Source organism: Periplaneta americana, chromosome 14 (assembly GCF_040183065.1).
Source record: "Periplaneta americana isolate PAMFEO1 chromosome 14, P.americana_PAMFEO1_priV1, whole genome shotgun sequence".
Classification (NCBI taxonomy): Eukaryota; Metazoa; Arthropoda; class Insecta; order Blattodea; family Blattidae; genus Periplaneta; species Periplaneta americana.
Genome location: NC_091130.1, coordinates 134,378,763 through 134,401,398, shown reverse-complemented (window position 1 = coordinate 134,401,398; position 22,636 = coordinate 134,378,763). Strand labels below are relative to the sequence as shown.

At 34.6% G+C, this 22,636-nt stretch overlaps 1 protein-coding gene across 1 annotated transcript in view; it reads left to right on the top strand.

Moving 5' to 3' along the window:
- Positions 1-22,636, top strand: part of LOC138713963 (uncharacterized) — a 74,791-nt gene that overhangs the window by 12,447 nt on the left and 39,708 nt on the right. The window contains exon 3 of the mRNA XM_069846543.1: positions 19,718-21,829. Within this exon, the coding sequence (XP_069702644.1) occupies positions 19,718-21,829 (2,112 nt within the window). The remainder of the gene's footprint in view (positions 1-19,717; positions 21,830-22,636) is intronic.

The window sequence follows — 22,636 nt, the reverse complement described above, 5'->3', positions numbered from 1 at the left end:
CAAGACGTGAACGTGGAGCTAGATGGCAGCATAGTGAAAATGATAAAAGTTCAGAGTACGGGTTAAGATTTCTGATGTGAAGGGGATAGAATCCTTGATAGAGAATAAAATAAAAATAAATTCGTGGCGCTACAGCACATGAAGGGCCAAGACCGACATTCTGAACAAAAAATTGTTACAAATATACGACTTTAGGAATTTGATTCTTTACAGTTTGATTATGCATCCAAATGTACAATCTTAAAGAATTTACAAGAGTGACGTGATTTGTAACAATTGTTGTGATTTTTAGTAGGTTATTTTACGACGCTTTATCAACATCTTAGGTTATTTAGCGTCTGAATGAGATGAAGGTGATAATGCCAGTGAAATGAGTCCGGGGTCCAGCACCGAAAGTTACCCAGCATTTGCTCATATTGGATTGAGGGAAAACCCCGGAAAAAAACCTCAACCAGTTTACTTGCCCCGACCGGGAATCGAACCCGGGCTACCTGGTTTCGCGGCCAGACGTGCTAACCGTTACTCCAGAGATGTGAACACATTGTTGTAATAAATGCGTAATAAAATGTAATTCTGTAGTCAAAAATCGAGAAAAAATTCTGTACGGAAGAACTATGAAATTCACAACACATTTTTGTGCGAGATCGTGCGTATTTGCTTGGTTTCCGCACAAAACCAATCCGCGGAAAGTCTAAAATTCCACATCCAGTATTCCCAACCTAACACACATAACAATTTCCCTATTCTTACCGCTTAAGTGACATATTGATTTTACTGCTTTAGGCTTTTAACATATTATTTTAGAGACGTTCAATAAAGTAATAATTATAAATTGGAAACTTACCAATGAAAATTCACCTAAATTGCACTGTTAATTATTGTTTTTAAATATTTGCAAGTAAACTCTACAACTCCACTAAAGTTACTGAATTCGTGATGCAAGTAACATTAAGGAAGCCGTGAAAAAATCAACAAGATTCCAGACTCGTCATAGACTGGGGGAAAAAAAGACAGACGTATATCACGGCCTGCTGGAGTATAGTAAACACAGATAACATTTTAAAGTAACAATGTTGAAGATAGATATTTTTGTTATGCAAATTTGCTGTCATTGAACAGAAACCAAGATGGAGATTTCATTGCAACTAATTAGAAATTCCTCTTTCAGGTATGTAATAAACGATCTTCACACAAAATAATGTACGATACACGAGCGGTATGTTTTCTTTCAATTCTTGGAAATTACGTTTCGCTTTTTCAAACTTTTACTCGAACATGAAAACTTCAACATACCGCTCTTGTAACGCATATTACTATTAGCTTTAGAATATTAGCTAATTAAAGAAACGATATTCTTGAATAGTTCATTCTTTATCTGTAATATTCTTTTACCCTTAAAACTAAAGAATAATGGTATTTTACAAACAACTTCAAATTAGTGTAACTTTGAAAATATTGAGATTAGGACAAATGTTTATGTGGCATTTTTTGCTCAGAATGTCTTCGGAAATAATCTGTGTAAGGGACGTTAAATCCCCGTGAATCATCCTATATATTACTCCACAACTGAGAACGATAGGAGGCATTCTTGAAAGGACCTAAACTTTGTGATAACGGCGTAAATATCGTACAGATAAAGTCTTGCGGTATTACAGTTCCTAATTTTTATTAGAAAGAGTCATTAGCTGGAACATCAAGTTGTGCCGTACGGACAAAGAGTTCACAAGGCAGTAACAGCAGACGAATGTGTGGAAGTCGGCCATCACGCGATTCTCAGCTGTTATTATTGCAGTTTTAGCAACGTGCAATTAATTATTGTCGCTTGACGCACCAAGGTTATGCGCAACTCCGCAATTTGCATACCTATCAGCAAGTTTTAGGGCTGCACACAAAGTCACCGACGAATGAATACTGACCTTGACATGTTTCACTACCACCTGCATCTTGAGATAAATAGACTCTTTAGAAATAGAGTTAATAACAGGGTTTAATGCACAGGAAATTATGTTTGTTTCTCATAGCTATCGTGTTATTAGCAAATTAACTTCATTTCCAAAACTTTCTTGATTTATATGATTCATACAAGTGATGCCTTAAGTTACTGCGTCCTTGGACCTGCCTCTCTGTCTGTCTGTCTGTCTGTCTGTCTGTCTGTCTCGAGGAGTTACTGCCACTTCTGGACCTTATTTTGAGCAAAAAAATGTCATATAAACATGGGTCCTATTCTTAATATTTTCAGAGTTACACTAATTTGAAGTTGTTTGTAAAATACCTTTTTTCTTTAGGAGTAAAAGAATATTACAAACAGATAAAAAAATAAATGTATATAAATTTCAATCATAAGACACATCTGTTTGCAAATGTTTATTTGCTATATGAATATAGAATATATTAACGTTTTCGCCTTATTGGGCATCCTCAGATATAGTAAAATGTGTAATCTGAACCTTGATCAAATTAAGCAAATAACAAATGATCAATATATTATACATGGTGTTGGATCTTCATGAGCTACGAGGGGGACCCAAGAAATAACGACCGTTTTGTTGTAATAATTAAAAATATATATATTTATTTGAAAAAACAAAGTCTGTTACATAACTGAAGCTTCCTTTACTTCTCTACATAATCACCACCTACATTTAAACATTTGTCGTATCTGTTCACTAGCTTTAGAATTCCCGTGTTATACTCCTCTGCCGCCAGTTCATTAAGCCAGGTGTTCACTGTCTTCTTCAACTCTTCATCACTTCCAAAACTCGTACCACCCAGAAAGTCTTTCAGCTTAGTGAAAATGTGAAAATCGCTAGGAGCAAGGTCTGGACTATAGGGCGGATGATCAAAGATTTCCCAACCGAATTGATCCAGCAATTCTCGAGTTGAAGCAGCAGTGTGCGGGCGGGCGTTGTCGTGAAGCAGTACAACTCCTCTTGAAAGCATTCCTCGCCTCTTGTTTTGGATGGCTCGCCGTAGTTTTCGTAAAGTCTCACAATAACGATTTGCATTGATCGTAGTGCCTTTTGGCATGAAATCCAGCAAAAGAACACCTTTGCGATCCCAAAAGACAGTAGCCATGACTTTTTGTGTTGAGAGAGTCTGTTTGAATTTTCTCGGTTTCTTGGGTGATGAGGGATGATGCCACTGACGTGATTGGCGCTTGGTCTCTGGGGTGTTGTGAGACACCCAGGTCTCATCACCAGTCACAATTTGATCAAGAAAGGCGTCTCCATCTGTTTGATATCGCATTAAGAATGTCAATGCTGAGGCCATTCTCTGAGTTTTGTATTGGTCACTCAGTTGCCGTGGAACCCATCGTGCACAGATTTTGTGGTAGCCAATATGTTGCGACACAATTTCACCAAGCAAAGAACGAGAAATGTCAGGAAAGGCAATATGCAATTCGTCGAGTGATGTGCGCCTGTCTTGCAAGATTCTGTCGTTCACTTTAGTCTTCAGATCTTCTGTGATGAGTGATGGGCGTCCGGGTCGAGTTTCATCGTGGACATTTGTTCGCCCATTGTTGAACATTTCGCACCATTTTCTCACATTTCTTTCATTCATTACAGTATCACCATACACTTCTTTCAATTGCCGGTAAATTTCTGCAGGTTTCAAATGTCGGGCATTCAAAAATCGAATCACACTCCTCACCTCACAGTCGGCGGGATTATCAATCACGTCGTTCATTTTGAACACAAAATGCACAATGGAGACTTGTTGCAACCAGTACTCACAACATTATGAGAACACATGTTAAGGAAGCCAGTTGACTTTTAAACAAGGAAGGGGAGTCAGCTGCGGGGCGGGTATGCGCGAACGGTCGTTATTTCCTGGATCCCCCTCGTATATGTATAAAACTATAAATAAATTTTGGAGGATAATTAATTTCAATATGATGCAAATTTTAAAATTAAAATTAATTGTGTATACATATAACTCATGTTACAGTATGAATACAAATTAATCAATTAGAATTATACGAATTGTCAGTAATGTTAAAATGAATTATGAATAAAATGAATAAAATAAATTAGCTTAAAAGAGAATGAATTAAAATTCAGAATATTCGAAGAATGAAATGTCTTGGGGTACTATATATAATGTTGATGTTGTGTTGTGACTGATGGATCTTATATTGTCGATTGGTTGTGATGATACGTGTAGAATTTTCATTTGCAAACAGATGTGTCTTATGATTAAAATTTATATGCATTTATTTTATTATATTACTAGACATATCTGAAAATATAAAATGAATTGTAAATTACAAATAGACAATGAACTATTCAGAAGTATCATCACAGTCTAGTATACACAGTCACGAAGCTCAGCACTTACTAAATATGCATCCATACATAGTTGCTAACCACCAGGATCGCTACTATCGCCTCATCACAGACCCTTTGCCTAGCAGACGATAAAATGTATTGTACTTTCGATATCGTGTTCTTTTGAAAAAATTAACACCTTCCATTCACTATTGAAATATGAAATACATAAGGTTTATACGAGTATATTATTTTCATAAAATATATATATTATATTTTATAAACTCACCTTCCTGGATCTTTCAGAAGAAGGATAACTCTTGACCTCTTTTTCTTACAATTTATAGTGCTACAAACGCCTTCTTGTCCCATATTATTATTCAAATTATTGTATTTTAGCCATTTACAGTTATTACAACCCATAACGAACATTTCACAGTTTACACAACTATTCACAACATTGGGAAATAAGGCACAGTCAATGCCTTTTCGATCTATACCAGGTTATGATATATGTTCGGGTTCTCTATTTCAGTGTATGGAGGTCAGTGAAATATTATATTATAACTTTATTGCGTATCATTGCTAAGTTTTATTTAGTGTAATGTGTTCATAAGTTCCCTTTACGTCTTGTTGAATATGTTGCAGAAATAATTAAAAAAACTGTGTTTTTTTTTCATGTGAAGAGAATTTTACATGTTAACATAATCTATTCGCATCAACATTTTAAGTTTAGAATTGAAGCTATTTTGAGGTTTAATGAAAAAGAATTTATATTATGATTTTAATTTAGCACATCTACCTTTCTTAATTGTAGACAGAAAATTTACCATACCACTTCTATGATATTAGTGTAGGTACGATTGTGTTGCTTCATCTCTTAGGTAGTAGATAATTACAATAATTCGGTACTCAATTGTAGTATTAAAATGCAGACAAATTGAATTTGCGGGGTATCATACATGACATTATGTTTAATCATAATCTATAACTGCGAATATAGGAATATAAGTTAAATATAGTAAACATAGAGTATAATTTCCATATGACATAACATACATATGTTCTCTGTTCCTCTCTCAAAGTGAGAGTCCAAGTTTCACAACCATACAGAACAACCGGTAATATAACTGTTTTATAAATTCTAACTTTCAGATTTTTCGACAGTAGACTGAATGATAAAAATTTCTCAACCGAATAATAACAGGCATTTCCCATATTTATTCTGTGTTTAATTTCCTCCCGAGTATCATTTATATTTGTTACTGTTGCTCCCAGATATTTGAACTTCTCCACTTCTTCAAAAGATAAATTTCCAATTTTTATATTTCCATTTCGTGCAATATTCTGGTCACGAGACATAATCATATACTTTGTCTTTTCGGGATTTACTTCCAAACCTATCTCTTTATTTGCTTATACAGACGTGGACAAATTATTAACAAAATTGACGATTTTTATGATAATTCTGTTTACAAAATTTGACTTTTCAGTTTAGACTACAATTGACAATTTTGCATATTTCTATCATTACAGTAGAGAGAAATATGCAAAATTTAAACTGTAGTTTAAATTGAAGAGCTTAATTTTGTAAAAATATATAATAAAACTCTTCAATTTTGTTAATAATTTGTAAATTAGCAAAAATGTCAACTACAATCTAAATTGAAGAGTCAAATTTTGTAAAACTGTAAAATAAAAATCTTTAGTTTTGCTAATAATTTGGAAATATCCAAAATGTCAACTGTATTCCAAATTGAAGAATCGAATTTTGTAAAAATACATAATAAAAACCTTCAGTTTTGCTAATAATTTGTAAATATGCAAAAATATCAAATGTAGTCCAAATTGAAGAGTCAAATTTTCTAAAAATATACAATACAAATCTTCAATTTTGCTAATAATTTGGAAATACACAAAAATGTTAACTGTAGCCTAAATTGAAGAATCATATTTTGTAAAAATATATAATAAAAATCTTCAATTTTGTTAATAATTTGTCCACGTCTGTAGTAAAATTCCCGTGTTTTCCCTAATCGTTTGTGGATTTTCTCCTAACATATTCACGTCATCCGCATAGACAAGCAGCTGATGTAACCCGTTCAATTCCAAACCCTCTCTGTTATTCTGGACTTTCCTAATGGCATACTCTAGATAATAGTAATAATAATAATAGTAATAATAATAATAATAATAATAATAATAATACATCCATTCTGTTCTGCCCAAGGCTAGGTATTTCACTGCAAACTCAGCATTCTCCAATCATTCCTATTTTCCGTGTTTTAAGTCTCCGCATACGATCCATATATCTTAATGTTGTGCATCATCTGATATCTAGGACACTTTAAAAATCCCATTACAGTGCATCCTGATTAGGCCTAATCTTCTTTACAAAGAAGCGGCTGAACATTAGATGGATCTGTTGATATTGTCAGGGCTGCGCGCTGGAGGTGCGCGATTAAATCGGGTTCGTCTTGCCTCGAGGAATCCGTCTTAGTTTGGCGGGTTGCATTCAGGCGCAGCACATTGCTACACACGGCGCGACGTCTGGATTCACTGAACAGCATGACTCGGCGTGGGTTCAGGGTGCGAAATAATCAAATCGCGTGTATTAACAAATATTTATAATTTTCTTAATCTCTTACGTTAAGTGCAATTAAAGTGATTTTGTACAATTATTCGGTTCATTAATAACCTATACGTAAACATGGTTTATTTTCTTTTTGTGAGCGTTATGTTAAATATAGGCCTATTAAATACGTCAGAACTTGAATGAAGACCGTAGTTAGCATTTTGTGCGGCAGAGAATTTACATATCTATATAGAAGTGCAATTAAAATGGAAAGTGTTTGTGTCGGATAACAGTTATACTGTATATTATTTGAATTTAGTTTATTTAAATAATTTACCATCAAAATAAGAAAGCAATATTACTTTAAGTGTATGATTAAACAGTGAATAGTATTATTGCTACAGTTAAACCTTAGATATTCCTTACTGTACAGATGTTTCATTTTCATCTCTGCCGGTCAGTGACCGTTAAATTTCTAGTGTCTTACCTTAGTCGTGAACTTAAGCGTATTACAAAGCATAGCAACGATTTGCTATCTCTTTTCTCCCCCATCGCAAACTGTGACACTGCTCAGAGGCAAAGATAAAATAAAATATCTGTATGAGTATTAATTATGAAGTGACATTCAGAGAAAAGTGTAATAGTTTGAAACATGTCGCATGGTGAATGACAAAAATCAACTTCACCTATCGACTTCTACGAGAATTTCAAATTATTGGAATGAAATGATTTAGAACTTTTACACCGAGAAGATCAGAAGACACTGCATTATGAATTTTGAGGTAAAGTTTTACAATTAATATTAGCATTAATATAATATTAACAACAATATCAATATGATAATATGTATTGTATAAACAATAACCACTTCAAAATTACACGCACATTCAAGCCCAATGAAAAGAGATAAACTTATTTGATTATTCCATAATATTTATATATCTCTAATTATACAAATAAAAGCTATAGAATGTCTCTGCAGGATGCCAGATATAAAAAATTAGCGCTGGCACTACAAAACACCATGTCCTTTCAGAAATTCTTATTTACAGTCTTCAGAAATCATACAAAATTTGAATTAGTGTTCAGGAGCTACCTGTAACATGTAAAAACTTTCAAAATAAAACTACCTTTATTATCGATATCTATTAAGAATCTGTACTAATATAATCGAAAATGACTATAGTTATTTCAAATATAACTGGATCATCCCCAAGGCCTAAATATCCAGCAATAATTAAATGTGCTACCCATATATGGACATAAGAAAAGCATTTGATGCAATGAAACATGATATCTTAATTGAGAAATTAGACTTATTAGTAATCAAAGGTAATGCTTTAAACTTAATAAAATCGTATCTCAACGACAGAATTAAAATAACGAAAATTGACAATTATTCAAGAGAACCTTCAATTAGATCCACACCTGTGGAGTAACGGCTAGCGCGTCTGGCCGCGAAACCAGATGGCTCGGGTTCGATTCACGGTCGGGGCAAGTTACCTGGTTGAGGTTTTTTTCCGGGGTTTTACCTCAATCCAATATGAGCAAATGCTGGGTAACTATCGGTGCTGGACCCCGGATTCATTTGACCGGCATTATCATCTTCATTTCATTCAGACGCTAAATAACCTAAGATGTTGATAAAGCGTCGTAAAATAACCCACTAAAATAAAAAAAATCTCAATCATTAATATAGGTGTTCCCCAAGGCATAGTTCTAGGCCCTATTTTATTTTTAATATATATTAATGACTTATTAAAAATTGACTTACAACAATGCAATGGTGTTCATTATTCTTATGCAGACGACACAGTTTTACTTATTGGTGGAAAAACCTTGTATGATGCACATAATAATTCAAATAATGGACTTAAATTAATAAAAAATGCTTTGACATAAATTATCTATGAACGAAAATAAAACCATAATTAATCCATTCTCATTATCTGAAAATGTAACAAACCTCCTACATCTATATAAAGTATTAAATTACATAATTCTAATTATTGCCTTATACAGTGTAAATGTCCGATATTAAGGAGTCCTCTGAAGTTAAGTATTTAGGCATAATTTTCGACAATCATTTAAAATGGAACCGACACATTAATTACCTTTGTAATAAATTACGTAAAATAATATATTATTTTGTTTTATTGAGGAATTCCTTGTCAATAAGTTTACTACGTACAATATACGTTACTTAACTTTATTTTAATCGGTAATTATGTATGGACTTATAGGATGGGGTAGCTCATTTAAATCCAATGTTAATCCACTTTATTTATTACGGAAGAAAATGATTAAAATATGTCTTCATAAACCTATTGATTTTCCATCTCAAAAATTGTTTTTAGACTTTAATGTTCTTAAAATAATACAAATTTCTTATATTGTATTAATAAAATTAATACATAAGATCTAAATAATTTGTAATTGTATTCTTATAATTATGAAACAAAAGGTATGAATTCTTTAAGATTGTTTGAACCAAAATGCAACACAGTTACAGTATTTAATCATAGTAGTAGTTTAGGCCCAAGAATATATAACAAATTTATATTTTAATAACCTAATCTTGTCAATTCTAATAGTTCTAGTATTAAATGTAAAAAGTCATGTTTGGATTTTATAAAAATTTAAAAATCGTAAATTTAATTTATACAGGGACACCATTTTATTTTTACTTCAATTTTTACTGTACCTGAGTTTTTTAATGTACTTCACTCCCACCCCTTCTACTAAGGAAGTTCCAACTCCACACAGAACCAAGACCGCAGATAGTAAGCAGTACTGAGTTACTGAGTATAGTACGTTCCAGAAATATGTTCTCGTTTTCCAGTGACGAAAGAGCTTTCAATATTGAATCATATTTTCGCACAGGTACTGTCCGTTTGCCTACGTCGCATCCCGATTTCCCCCACCTGCTTCTGCTTGCCCCTCTGTAAAAGTTAGGCTGTCTTAGCTCTTTTCTGAAAACATTAATTTCTCTTAGGAATTGGACGTTTACGTCATATTATACAGCTGTTTAATTTAACTTAAATAAAAGGGCCTCGTTAAGTAATTAACTGTCACGTGATTTCCTCCCTTTCTACAATCCTGCGGCATAACCACTTGGACGGACAGTAGATAGCATGTCTATGAGTAATTTTATATTTTCGGGTCGGGCAGAAGTGAAGATTGAATTCACAGTACGTAGAGTAGGTACAGAATTATTTCAACATGAGTTACTAGTACGAAGGACGAAATTGGCAATTGGAATTAGATGCAATAGTCTATAGTGCGATAATATGCACAAAAGAACTGAAGCCTGTATCGAAATGAACGGCCACCATTTTCAAAATTGTGTTTAAATATTCATATTATGATTATTTTTCAATTTAACTTCTTTCTCTATATTGTACGCTAATGTGCTGTAGACAGTATAATATACACTGCATAATGAATACGTTCGCATGGATAACTCAGTTCGTGAGTAAAAACACTTATTCTTAATACAGTACTGTACTTTGATTAAAGAAAAACCTAATGAAAATTATCAAACTCAAAATCGCGATATTTCCTAGTTTACGTAAATGGATGAACTACTTTTCTTCCATCCTATACCTAGTAGAGTGATTTGTGTTTTACGCCAGTATCATCGAACTCCAGTCTTGGAGGGGGGAGCAAGCGGTGTTTCCGGTTCTCTAAAGGTATAGACAGGTTAATATTAAAAATGTTAGTAAAAATAAAATGATGTCCCTGTCTATTCTTATTGCGTAGTAGGCATAAGATAAATTGTATTATATACTTCTTAATTTCAGTTCAGGAGTCCTCCCCTGAGCACGAGTTCTACTCTTTCATATATATATATATATATATATATATATATATATATATATATATATATAAATTAATACAATTTCGAAAGATTACGGATGTAAAATACTTAAATAATCACAGTATAAAATAATATGGTTTATTCTGAAGTCATGAAAATCAAGCACTAATACCTTTATAAAAAATCTTTTATTCTTAATAAATATCAAGATAAAAATCTTGTATATATTATAATAATACTAAACGGATTTCAGATATCTAACATACTATAAATAACAAATTTTTAAGACAGATGTAATTCTGCTTCCAATTCACAATCGAGGAAACTTTTACCTTTGTCAATGATTTATTATTAACGCGAATGTAAAAAAATCTGTGGCGAATCCTCAGGCTCGTTTCGCCAAGTACCATCTCGCTATCACTAATTTCATCGACGCTAAATAATCCAGTAGTTGATGCGGTGTCGTTAAATAACTAAGTTAAAAAACGATTATAAGCTTACTCGTATTGGCTGCACTAAACACTTAAAGCTTTACAATATAGCAAACAATAATATTTGTTTGAAAATATATAATATGGAGCTAAGTAATGTCATTCATTTTAGTGGGTTATTCTTTGAGATATTTCAAACAAAAAAGTATAATACAATTTTGCTCGTTTTTGCTTCCTTTTGAGATAAAAATCATTTTATATGAAACATTTCATAGCGTGTTTTGAGAAAGCCATTGATTTAATTCCAAGTATGCCCAGTCAATTTAAGAGAGCAATGTCGGCCTACTATGATAAATGATTAAAATACCGGTAATTCTAGTTTTGTTCTTTAGATGTGCAGAAATTCTGATCCCAACAAATATAATAGCCTACTGTAAAATTCCTTTGTAGAACGAAAAATGTCACATGTTGGGATCAAATTTATGTACATTTAAAGGACAAAACTAAAATTATTTCAATAATTTATCATAATACACTGCTCTCTTAGACTGACTAAGAATTTTGGTAATTAAACCAATGGCTTTCACAAAACACGCTATACAACATTTCATATAAATCAATTATATACTGTATATATATATATATATATATATATATATATATATATATATATATATATATGCATTATTAACCTCTCAACGGAAAGTCACCTGAAACTGAAGTAAGTTTCGTAGATTTGTGTTCAAACAAGAAATAAATTAAGTTCAAACATGACAAAGAAATCTGTTGTACTTTCGGAACAAAAACATTCAAGTCCACCATTTAAAAAAAAATATCTATGGACGAAAGAGAAGGACCAAGAATACTGGTAACCACACAAAAAACACTAATTTCTTAAATTATCGTGTAAAAAAATCAGTTTGAAATTAACACAAATTCAATTTTTGTGGAAAGTTTTTTTTTTTTATCTTCTGTAAAATTTTCATTTCTGGACTTGACCGATTTTTGCACAGAGGTCTTCAATTATTGTGAAAGGATAAATATCAGAGTAGCCACTATAGAAACTGTGCAAATTTCTAAAACGGTGAACACTTCTTCTGAAGCAAAACTTTCGGGTTAATGTTGCGATGGCCTACTATCGTGGTTTGTGCATGTCAGTCAGTCAATGGGTGAATCAGGGAGGTCAGCGTAGCATTATAGTACAGATAGCATCAATACTGATGTTCGAAATTCGAATCACGAGATCCAGCGAGTCCTCCCAACACCTGCGTGCACCGCTCCAATAACCTCTCTCGTCGCGGGGGAGGTGAACTATGCACGATAACCTCTCGTCATGTTTTAAGTTACAGATTTAAGAATAACACATTTTCATGTGATTTCAGGTTTCCAATGATGTATCGAAACAAACGACATGACAGGTAACCACACTAAAACTCACAATAAATATGATTCACGTAACACATTAAATATTTCAACTTTGAAGATGTTTATCCACTTTGATTACGTAATGTGGTCTTTACATCACTAATAAAAATGTTGTAAACACATTCATTACGCAACTAGTTAGGTAATGATACTTCTATTACGCAAATAGGTAATGATACTCACTAAAGTATGTCAGCATTACCTTCTCCGACACACTTTCTACATTTTTTGGAACATAAATCTTAATTTTTTTTTTTTATATTTTACTTCATGATATATTACGCGGGATTTCGATGGTACTAAACATTCAATTGCAGAATTTGCAGCATTTTTAATATCTGAATTCATTTTAACAATGTTTGTTTATTTCTCCTAGTACTGCTGTTCTTCTGTTATAAACAAAAACCTATCGTGTTTAAAACTAGAAAGACAAACATAAACGAATCGCCTCTCATAGGAAGAAACTAATAATACAATCGCATCTCCACAAAATACACGTTTGAAACTAATAAAAACAATACAATAAACTTTTATTAAAAATAATTTTTTATCGAAGTGGATAAAACGTTGTACGATATATTTATCGTAATTCCATATTACAATACTCTACTGGTAATTAAACTCGACCTGCGGCCTCGTTTGACAACTTTCCAATCTCGTATTGTAATATGAAACTTTACGAAACTCATATCGTAAATAACTATTAATGTTTTAAGGGGGTGAAGGGTGAAATTTATATTTTCTACATTTTTCAAGCTACGTTCTTTTATTTCATGTATAAGTAATCACGGTGTAATAGACAATGATGTGGTGAAGTTTCATTTCTGTGAGTAAATTAATTTCTGAATTACTAAAAAAAATATTTTGAAAAGTTTGCGTATTTTAAAATGAAATGTGTCGCTCAATTTTTCAGCAAAATGTTTGGGATATTTTTTGCAAGACCAGTGACATAATTAGGAAAACATTACGCATTAGTTTCCTATATGTTTACTACAAAATGGGGAAAAATTTTTTAACCACTGCATACTTAGAAATAGTAATTTTTCATTGCCACTATAAATATTTCATTTTTTATTTCAAAAAGTATTCATTTAATCATAACATCCATGCGCTATTTTATTAATCACAGTGTATAGGACATGCGGTAAGAATTTCAAGTTCCTAGCATCAAAGTTGTAAACGCCTTTACACTTTTAACTTCACGAAATGGGCTGAAAAAAGTGCGAGAAACAGCTTGCAAAATTTGCATGGAATTGAAGTTCAAGGGTGCAGTCATTTACATACTGCGTAATTTCTATGCTTTCGAGCGCCACAGAGCATAGAAACTTGCTCAACAACAAATATTGCTGATACATTTTGACAAGAAAACGAAAATGCGATTTTTGACTGAAAATGACCAAAATTTCACCTGTCACCCCCATTAAGCACCAGTAAGATTTGTATTTTTATTTAAATTAACCATAAATGCACCAATTATTATTGGAATTATTAGGACAATTTTGTTGTTAACATTTTTAATGAAAACTGTTATTGAAGAAAGAATTTGAATAATGAATGTTGACGTAAGAGTAGGGGAGACTGTTGTATCTTTAGCATAGTGTACCTTTGAACATTTTTTGTTTTTTTAATTTTTGCTGCTACCTAGTGGACTCAAACTGAAGTAGATTGTAGAGAAAGCCCCTAAGTCAATGTCGTAATGTCAATTTGATTTACTGCAAAGTGTGAGTTCTGTGGACAAACTAAGTTTTTTAGTACCAAAAGTAAACATTTCGTTCATTGATAAAAGGTACACGTACCAAATAACGCCACCTTAACACTTCAGTCATTTTTGCTCTGGAAATAAGTTATGTACAAACACGAAAATTATGAAATAGAAACTGTAATTTTATCTTTACAAAATAGCACAACGAAAATGGATATATTATATACCGAACAAGAATTAGAACTCAAATAGGAAAACTTTGTAAACTGGCGTTATTAGGAATAGGTTGTCCAATTAACGCCAACTATTTCCTAGTAATCTATACACTTATAATTGTCAATGAATTATTTTTCCTAAGCAACACAAATAGAACTAAGCGACTAAATTTTAGTTTCTGTTAATAAAAGATACAAAATCACTCAATACTAATGAAAGATTCTTGATCTGAAACTGAAACACCAGATGGATTAGGAAAATATGTTTTTCAGTGACTCTTACTTTAAAAAAAATAAGAGACAATGTGACATAGTAGAAAGTTATTAAACACAAAAGCATTTACCTTAGTTTAATATGAATGTTTTCCAATAAGTAAAACAAAAAAACTCAGTTATGTAAAATAAAAAAAATAAGAGTTCGATAAGAAATTGAACCAATATCATCATTGCAAATTCTCAACATTTGTAAGTTTAAAGCTTAGTGATTTTCCTGATGTTTTCACACTGATGCTGTACTGTCAGCCTTAGTACTAACATAACCTAAAATTTTGTCTGTAGACCTTTAACGCCACATGGCGTTAAAGCGCTACTGAGTACTTGATAACATGACATGCCTGTTTCTCTAACATTTTCAAATTTTATAGATAGCAAATACTTTCTATACATAGAAGAATGTTTAAGGATCACGAAAATATATAGTTTACTATAGTTATTATTTGCTCAACACACAAAATAAAATATTGCCTCTTACCTTGATATAAGATCAGCCATTCACTATCAACACACAACAGGAAAATGATGGAATATAATGTCACTCGTAAATGTCATCGGACAGCTAGTAACTCATTTCATCACTAGATTGCAAGCGAATTCAGGCTATAGTAGTGCACTACCGAAAACTTGTGTCGTTAACAAATTTTAATAGGGTGGCGTTAAAGGTATACATGGCGTTATTTGGCTCAGGAACCTTATTATGTTTTCTAACACAAAACCAGATTATATTTGTTAATATCTTTCAAGTACAATGTCTTTCCTATCATCTGGTGAGTAATAACATATTTTAATTTCCATGATTTATTCGAATCTCTAGTTTTGGGAGCCATATTTGTTTAAAAGTATATCTTCTTGTACCTTGGATCACAAAACACCTTGTACCATGGAACATGTTCCAGGTACAAGATACTATAGGTTTTTTTTTTGTCTTTTATCTTAAGATCATGTCACGAAGTATGTCTGGTATTAAGAGACCTCCAATTGATCCGGATGTCTTGAAGAAAGCTGTTGAAGCTGTTATTGCTCCTCCAGGAAATAAAATCTCAATCAGAGAATAATACAATATAATACAATATAAAATTGTTTGTTTATTCAGTCATATGACAAATCAATATTACTAAAACTAATGACACTTATTCATATATGTAGTCATTATGTTCTGTACAATGCAGATTACGAACGTTTTCGCCCTTCGGGCACCATCAGGCTCTGTGTATAATATCTCATTATTAGTGTCTGTAGTAAACTACAATGATAATTTAATGAAATGAACTGTTTAAAAATTAATATGTATAAAATAAAGTACAGACTTATGTGCGTAAAATTAAAACTGTGATTGCATTGCAATGATACATAAAATTATGAAAACTATGAACATGTAGTGATGTTCCTCATTTTAAACTTCATAATACTGATATGTGTAGATCTTGTCTCAAAGGTTCGACTTGGGCGGTGAATTCCATGTTTTAAACGTGTATATTGCACAAGCAGGTGTGATATTTCATTGCGATGTGAAGTAGTGTTTATGAGGACATGAGACGACCTTGTTGGACTGGATTCACCGACATGAATAAGTGTCATTAGTTTTAGTAATATTGATTTGTCATATGACTGAATAAACAAACAATTTTATATTGTATTATAACATTGACAGTCTGAATCATCACAATATGCTTTCTAAGTCAATCAAAGAAGCCTGTTTTGGTTTATGATGGCAAATGCATTTTAAATACGATTGTCAGTTTTTACAGCTATATTTCCACCTATATTCCGTGTGTTCCAACTTACAAGAGGGTATCGTCGTTGTTCCTGCAATAACTCCTATGCGCAAAATGTAAAATCTTCCAGGAGGAAGGAAAAACACATTTATTCATCCTATGGCAGCCGTATATAGAAGACTGTGAATTCTTACATTTTCGAAACAAAGAAATATAATTATATATAGAAGATTTTATTATTTGCCGTATCACTATTTAAGTTATTTAATAGAGCAAAAATTTAAAATCGATAAATATGTCACATAGGAGTTATTGCAGGAACAACGACGATATGTTCCAAGGTACACGAACCTGTTGTACCTTTGAACACATTACATTTCCCTTCATTTTATTTTTTCCATCCTTAATAGTCCTGTAAAAGTGGAAAATACGTACGTACAGGAAGTTGTCAAGGAATCTTCAATAATTATTTCAAGCATTTTTTTATTTAAAAAATTTCATTTCCCAAAATTAAAAAAAAATAATAATAATAATAAAATGTGAAAAGTGTTTAAAGATATAACAGTCTCCTCTACATTAAGTTCATTTCCGTCAAAATAATAATAATAATAATAATAATAATAATAATAATAATAATAATAATAATAATAATATTTTTATTCTGGCAGAGCTAAGGTCGTAAGGCCTTCTCTTCCACTCAACCAAAGAAATTGCAATCTCTTGGAATAATTATGTGATGCGATATAACATTTGTAAATACATTATGTATTAATCTATGATAAGCTGCTATGATCAACTATACAATTTCTCAACACAAAATAATTTTAAGTAATAACACAATTAAACAGTTGTAATCTCTGAAGTTATTCTCAAAAGCATTCCTTAAATCGTCATAAAATTTATTCCCGTAAATATACACATTTATATGGTTACAAATAATGATTTAGGAGGCAACTAAGATTTTGAGGCAAAAATATGCGTGGATATCGTTGTGATAAACATACTCACAACACTGTCCCGTCTTAGGCCTGCAGCATACTGCATCGGACATTCTGTCTCGGACAGGACGGTTTTGTCTCGGTCCTTTCGATGTAACGGTGACTGCATGCATTGTTATGAGGCTGCAGCATACTGCATCGGACATTCTGTCTCAGACAGGATTGTTTTGTCTCGGACCATTCGATGTAACAGTGATTACACTCATTGTTGTGAGGCTGCAGCATACTGCATCGGACATTCGTCCAATGCAGTATATTTCAGCTTCATAACAATGCGTGTAACCTCCGTCACATCGAAAGGTCCGAGACAAAACTGTTCTGTCCCAGACAGAATGTCCGATGCAATATGCTGCTGGCCTAAAAGATTTGCCTGAAGCAGCTGAAGGATCAATGTATTCATAAACTTACATTAGTATTTTTAAAGAGCACTTAAGTGATATTACACACTTCGCGTCAATAAACCACACAAGATATCAAAACACTATTAAAGACAACATACTAGAACAATTCTGCAGTGACTGTACATAGCAAGTAGAACATTTTACGAGCTTATTCCTGGAATAATAGCAATTCAGGTCATTGCAACGGTGCGATATACAGAACGTCCCCGTCTATCTCATGCAATGACGCAACAGCGAAGGTCTAGTAAGGGGAAAGTCCGATGTCTGATGACCACTTGATCTTATAGGTTTATCTGATGATCCGTTTCTCGAGATGACGACGATTCACCTCAATGAATATGCAATGAGTTCCTTGCAGACACGTACACTTTCAAGTTTACCAAATCAGTGCGCCACCTAACACGGAATTCTTAGTACATTTTATGCGTCACCGCATGCAAGGGTATTGAATGTCTCATGAACAAATTTTAATGCACATGGTATGGGTAAGTATGAAATGTATTCTGTAATAAAAGTCTGGAAAGTTGTAAATCTAAATAAAAGTTTAGGAACTAGCATAACGTATGAGTTTTGAATTTCCATAAGAAGATTTAACTTCAAGAAATGTAATTTTATAATATCAAATATAAATACTGGAAGAGAGATAAAATATAGTGTGTCCCATTTATCTTGTGCGCGTATTATAACTCTTTTGTTTGGATAGGAATTGAAATGTTTGTTTTTGAGAGTTATGTTAGAACGAGGGGCTAACATGAGTGTAGAAATTTGGTGCATGTAACTACATTATGTAACTCCTAGTAGTACAAGATACACGTGACGTCATCAATTTTTCAAATAACACTACATACTTTAATCATGTTACATTGATTACACACATTAAGATGAGTTCAAAAATGTATCACAATGTCACCTTCGTAATCAATAACAACAACAAAACGAAACAAAAACGTACTTCCAATGTGATAATGTTATGCTTTGAGAGTCACAGAAGATGTTCCAAATGGTGACCATTCACATTAATGCACATTCGAAGGCGTTCCCCGAAAGACCGTATGACTGCTTAATTTAACTTAGAAAACTAGGCGCCACATATTCTTTTATGCTTGACCATGCCGAAACGTAGTAATTATACACCTGGTAGAAGCCCTCATTAAAGTACACCTATTCATTAAAGTTCAGGTTTTCCACCAATCAGAAAGCACCACTGTAGAAATATGAAAGCGCAAGTATCCATTATTCTCGGATATGCAATCGAAAGACAACTAGCGAAACGTCACGGAGGCTGGAAATCCAATACTGTCGCAGAAGGTTATGTTCTGTTACTATAATAATTAGCGTTAATTTTAAATAATATTCAAATAAATTCAATTTGTCATCTCGTTTTTCAATGTCTAAATCATTTTCAGGTTATATCAAGATTAATATTCATTTTACTCTCTAGATTATATCAAGGTCAATGACATTTGTTTCTCGGAAAAAATCAATACTTTCGCGTCTGCGCACATCTCACAATTTACGAGATATTGCACAAGGTCAGTTCCGCTCCCCAGTCAGATAAGAATAATATGAATACTTATGAATAATTTCAAGTTAGAAATATGGTCGAGCATAAAAAGTCGTATGGAACTTGCCTATAATGGTAGTAATTAAGACGCGAGTATGTTTATGAATCGAGCGCAAGCGAGTCTCATAATTTTCATACGAGCGTCTTAATTACCATTATAGGCTCGTTGCATAATGTACTAAAATAAAATCGCTGTTGAATTAAGAGAAAATTCAAACGATTACAAGGAGTGAAGGACGGAGGGAATTATTCCGGGAATAAGTTATGTAAAAGGAGAAGAAATGCAAGAGATCCCATGTTAAAAATTTTTGTGTGTTTCTTATGCAGCCGCAACCACTACAGACGTCCCAGCACCTTGGCCTTCGGCAGCTCAAGGTTGGGAGTGCCAACTCTTGAAAAGAAATCTTCATCGGACCCAGAACTCGGTAGCAGGGCTACCATCATCGGAAACGAGGCTGGCCTCCCACCCGGACTCACCGTTGACGAACTCCGCCTGTACCGACGGCGACGTCCTCCGAGCCACCTCCGACCTAAAGACAATCTGCGGACGGAAGAAGGCTCGCTCAAGTCCATCACGAGCGAGTACCGCAGGCGCTACATCCCGCCCGCGCTCCTGCCTACCGACAAGGAGCAGAACTTCGGAGAGGACCACCTCGTCGAGCTGCTGGGCGCGTCGGAAGGGTCCCTTGTCACGGCGGTGAACACGGACAGGGATGGAGACCACCATATTCTGGTGAAGAAGGGCCGCAGGCGGAGGAGGCCGGAGGACGGACTCAGGTTGGAGGGGGAAGTAATCCTCCGACCCGAGTACCACGACACCTTCGTTGACTTCCCTCGACAACGTCCGAAAGTCATCCGACCTCGCACCCACATAACCTCAGAAAGCCAGCGTCAGATGCCAATGGATATGTTGACGGAGAAGAATGCACAGTACGTGTTCTTCGATTCCGCGAGAAAGGCTGAGTTGGCCAGGAGACCAACCACTCTTCGAAACGAAGGAGAGCTGCTGGTCAAAGAATCTGAGATTCGCTCACGGTATGTTCCTCATGAAGGTGCCAAAAAGGCCGATCTTGCTCGGCGTAAAACCAGTCTACGGATGGAAGGTGATATCGAAACTGTCACAGAGCAAAAGGAAAAATATGTGGGGTTTACAGAAGGGCGGCGAGCGGAATTATCGAAACGGCCAACACAACTCACTTTAGAAGGCGAAATGGATACGTTAACTGAGAAAAACGAAAAATACGTCTATTTTCCATCCCCTAAGAGATCGGGACTCAAAAAACGGCCAACAAATCTAAAATTGGAAGGAGAAATGGAAAAGGTAACGGAAAATGCCGACAACTTTATCGAATTTCTTGAAGGCAAAAGGGCGGAAATGTTAAGAAGGTCTAATAATCTTAGCTTAGAGGGGGATGTCCAATATGCTCCTGAATATAGAGATACTTTCGTAGACTTTCCGAGAGAACGACCAGTGCTAAGAAGACCTCCTGCGTCTCTAAAGCAGGAAGGAGAATTTGACACAACCACAGAGAAAAACTCTCAGTTTGTAGATTTTTTATCAAGAAGTAAGAGGCCGGATCTTGCTAGAAAACCAACGAATTTAAGTTTAGAAGGCGAAATAGAATTAAAACCGCAGTACAGAGAGACGTATATTGATTTTCCGAGGCAGAGGCCGAAAATAAAGAAACCGGATGCGTCTCTCAAGCCGGAAGGCGAATTCGAGAAGGTGACAGAGAAGGAGGCGCAGTACGTTCCATTTTCGAGCGCCGAGAGATCCGTGATTGTGAGAAGGCCCCCGGTGAGCTTGCGTCTGGAAGGCGAGATGAGTGCAAACCCCGAGTACAAAGAATCCTTCGTAAACTTCCCTAGGGAGCGGCCAGTGACGCGGAAGCCTGCGGGGCAGCTACAGCACGACCCCAACACCTCGCTGCTGCTCACGGATGAAGGGTTCAGGAGGCCCAGAGGCCCGGGTCGACCTCCTGACTGCAACCTCCGTTCCGAGGGTAGGATAGAAGCAGATCCGGAATACAGGTCTTCCTTTCTAGATATGCCCAGGGAGAGGCCGATCACCAGGCGGCCTCAGGGACAGCTCAGACGTCCGAACGGAGACTCGAACACCCACACGCCAAGAGCGCAGTCAGAGAGGAGGCACAGGCGGCTGACTGAAGTGGAGGCCGAGAGCAGAAGGACGTATGTGGACTTCACGGCGAGGGACAGGACGCCCAGCAGACGGAGGAGGCCGGAGGACAACCTCAAAGGAGCGGGCGGCACGTCTCTGGTCGCCGCGATTAGCAGTCCGCGCGTGTCCAGGAGACTGAACGTCACGACCAGAATTGTGCCCACGGTGACGCACAGCTCTGGCGCGTACACGGCGGAGCCCAGAACCAGGGCCAAGACAGTCACCTTCGAGCTGGGGGACTCTCGGCCCAGAACTTGCCCGTGAGTGTCACGACAACCAACAGCATGATGCATCTAGTGCATACATACTTTTACGTTGCTTCCACTAGAAAAGCATGCCAATATTAAATAAGCCATAGATATGTTTAGAAATTGTGGTATGAAGTGAACGTCCGGTCTTCCTGTATAACTGAAGAGGTCGATTTTTTTTTTCAATACGATTCAAATTAAATCCGAAATATACCCCAAAATAAAATCCATGTATACAGAGTGTTTCCGGGCTAGTGTTACAAACTTTCAGGGATGATGGGGAAGGGCACATGTATCAATTTGAGATAAGGAACCCTGGTCCGGAAATAATAATAATGATTTATTTTAGCTGGCAGAGTTAAGGCCGCAAGGCCTTCTCTTCCACTCAACCAGCAAAAAGTGTACATACATATGCATGAACCTACAAAAAAATTCAACAATTTGATTAAGTGAGAGTTACATGTATACAAGAGTTATATACGAATTAAACAACAAAATACTATGAACTATTAATTAGACACTGAAATAAACTGTGTAGCAGAATTAAACTAAAATACATAGAATGTTAATATATTTCAAATAATATTAGATAATAGAAAGAGGTTATTATGAACCAATTTTGAAAATACAGCACTATCAGGATGATGTCTAAATAATGAAGTAACAATGTAGTCAGTGATAGTTTAAATCAGTAAGATTGGAGTGAAATGCTAATAAGGTTATCCTTTAAGCTGTTTTAAAGGTGTTTATTGTCTTGCAGCCCCTAATACTTTGTGACAAGGAATTCCATTGACGCGAGGTGGATATTGTAAAAGATGA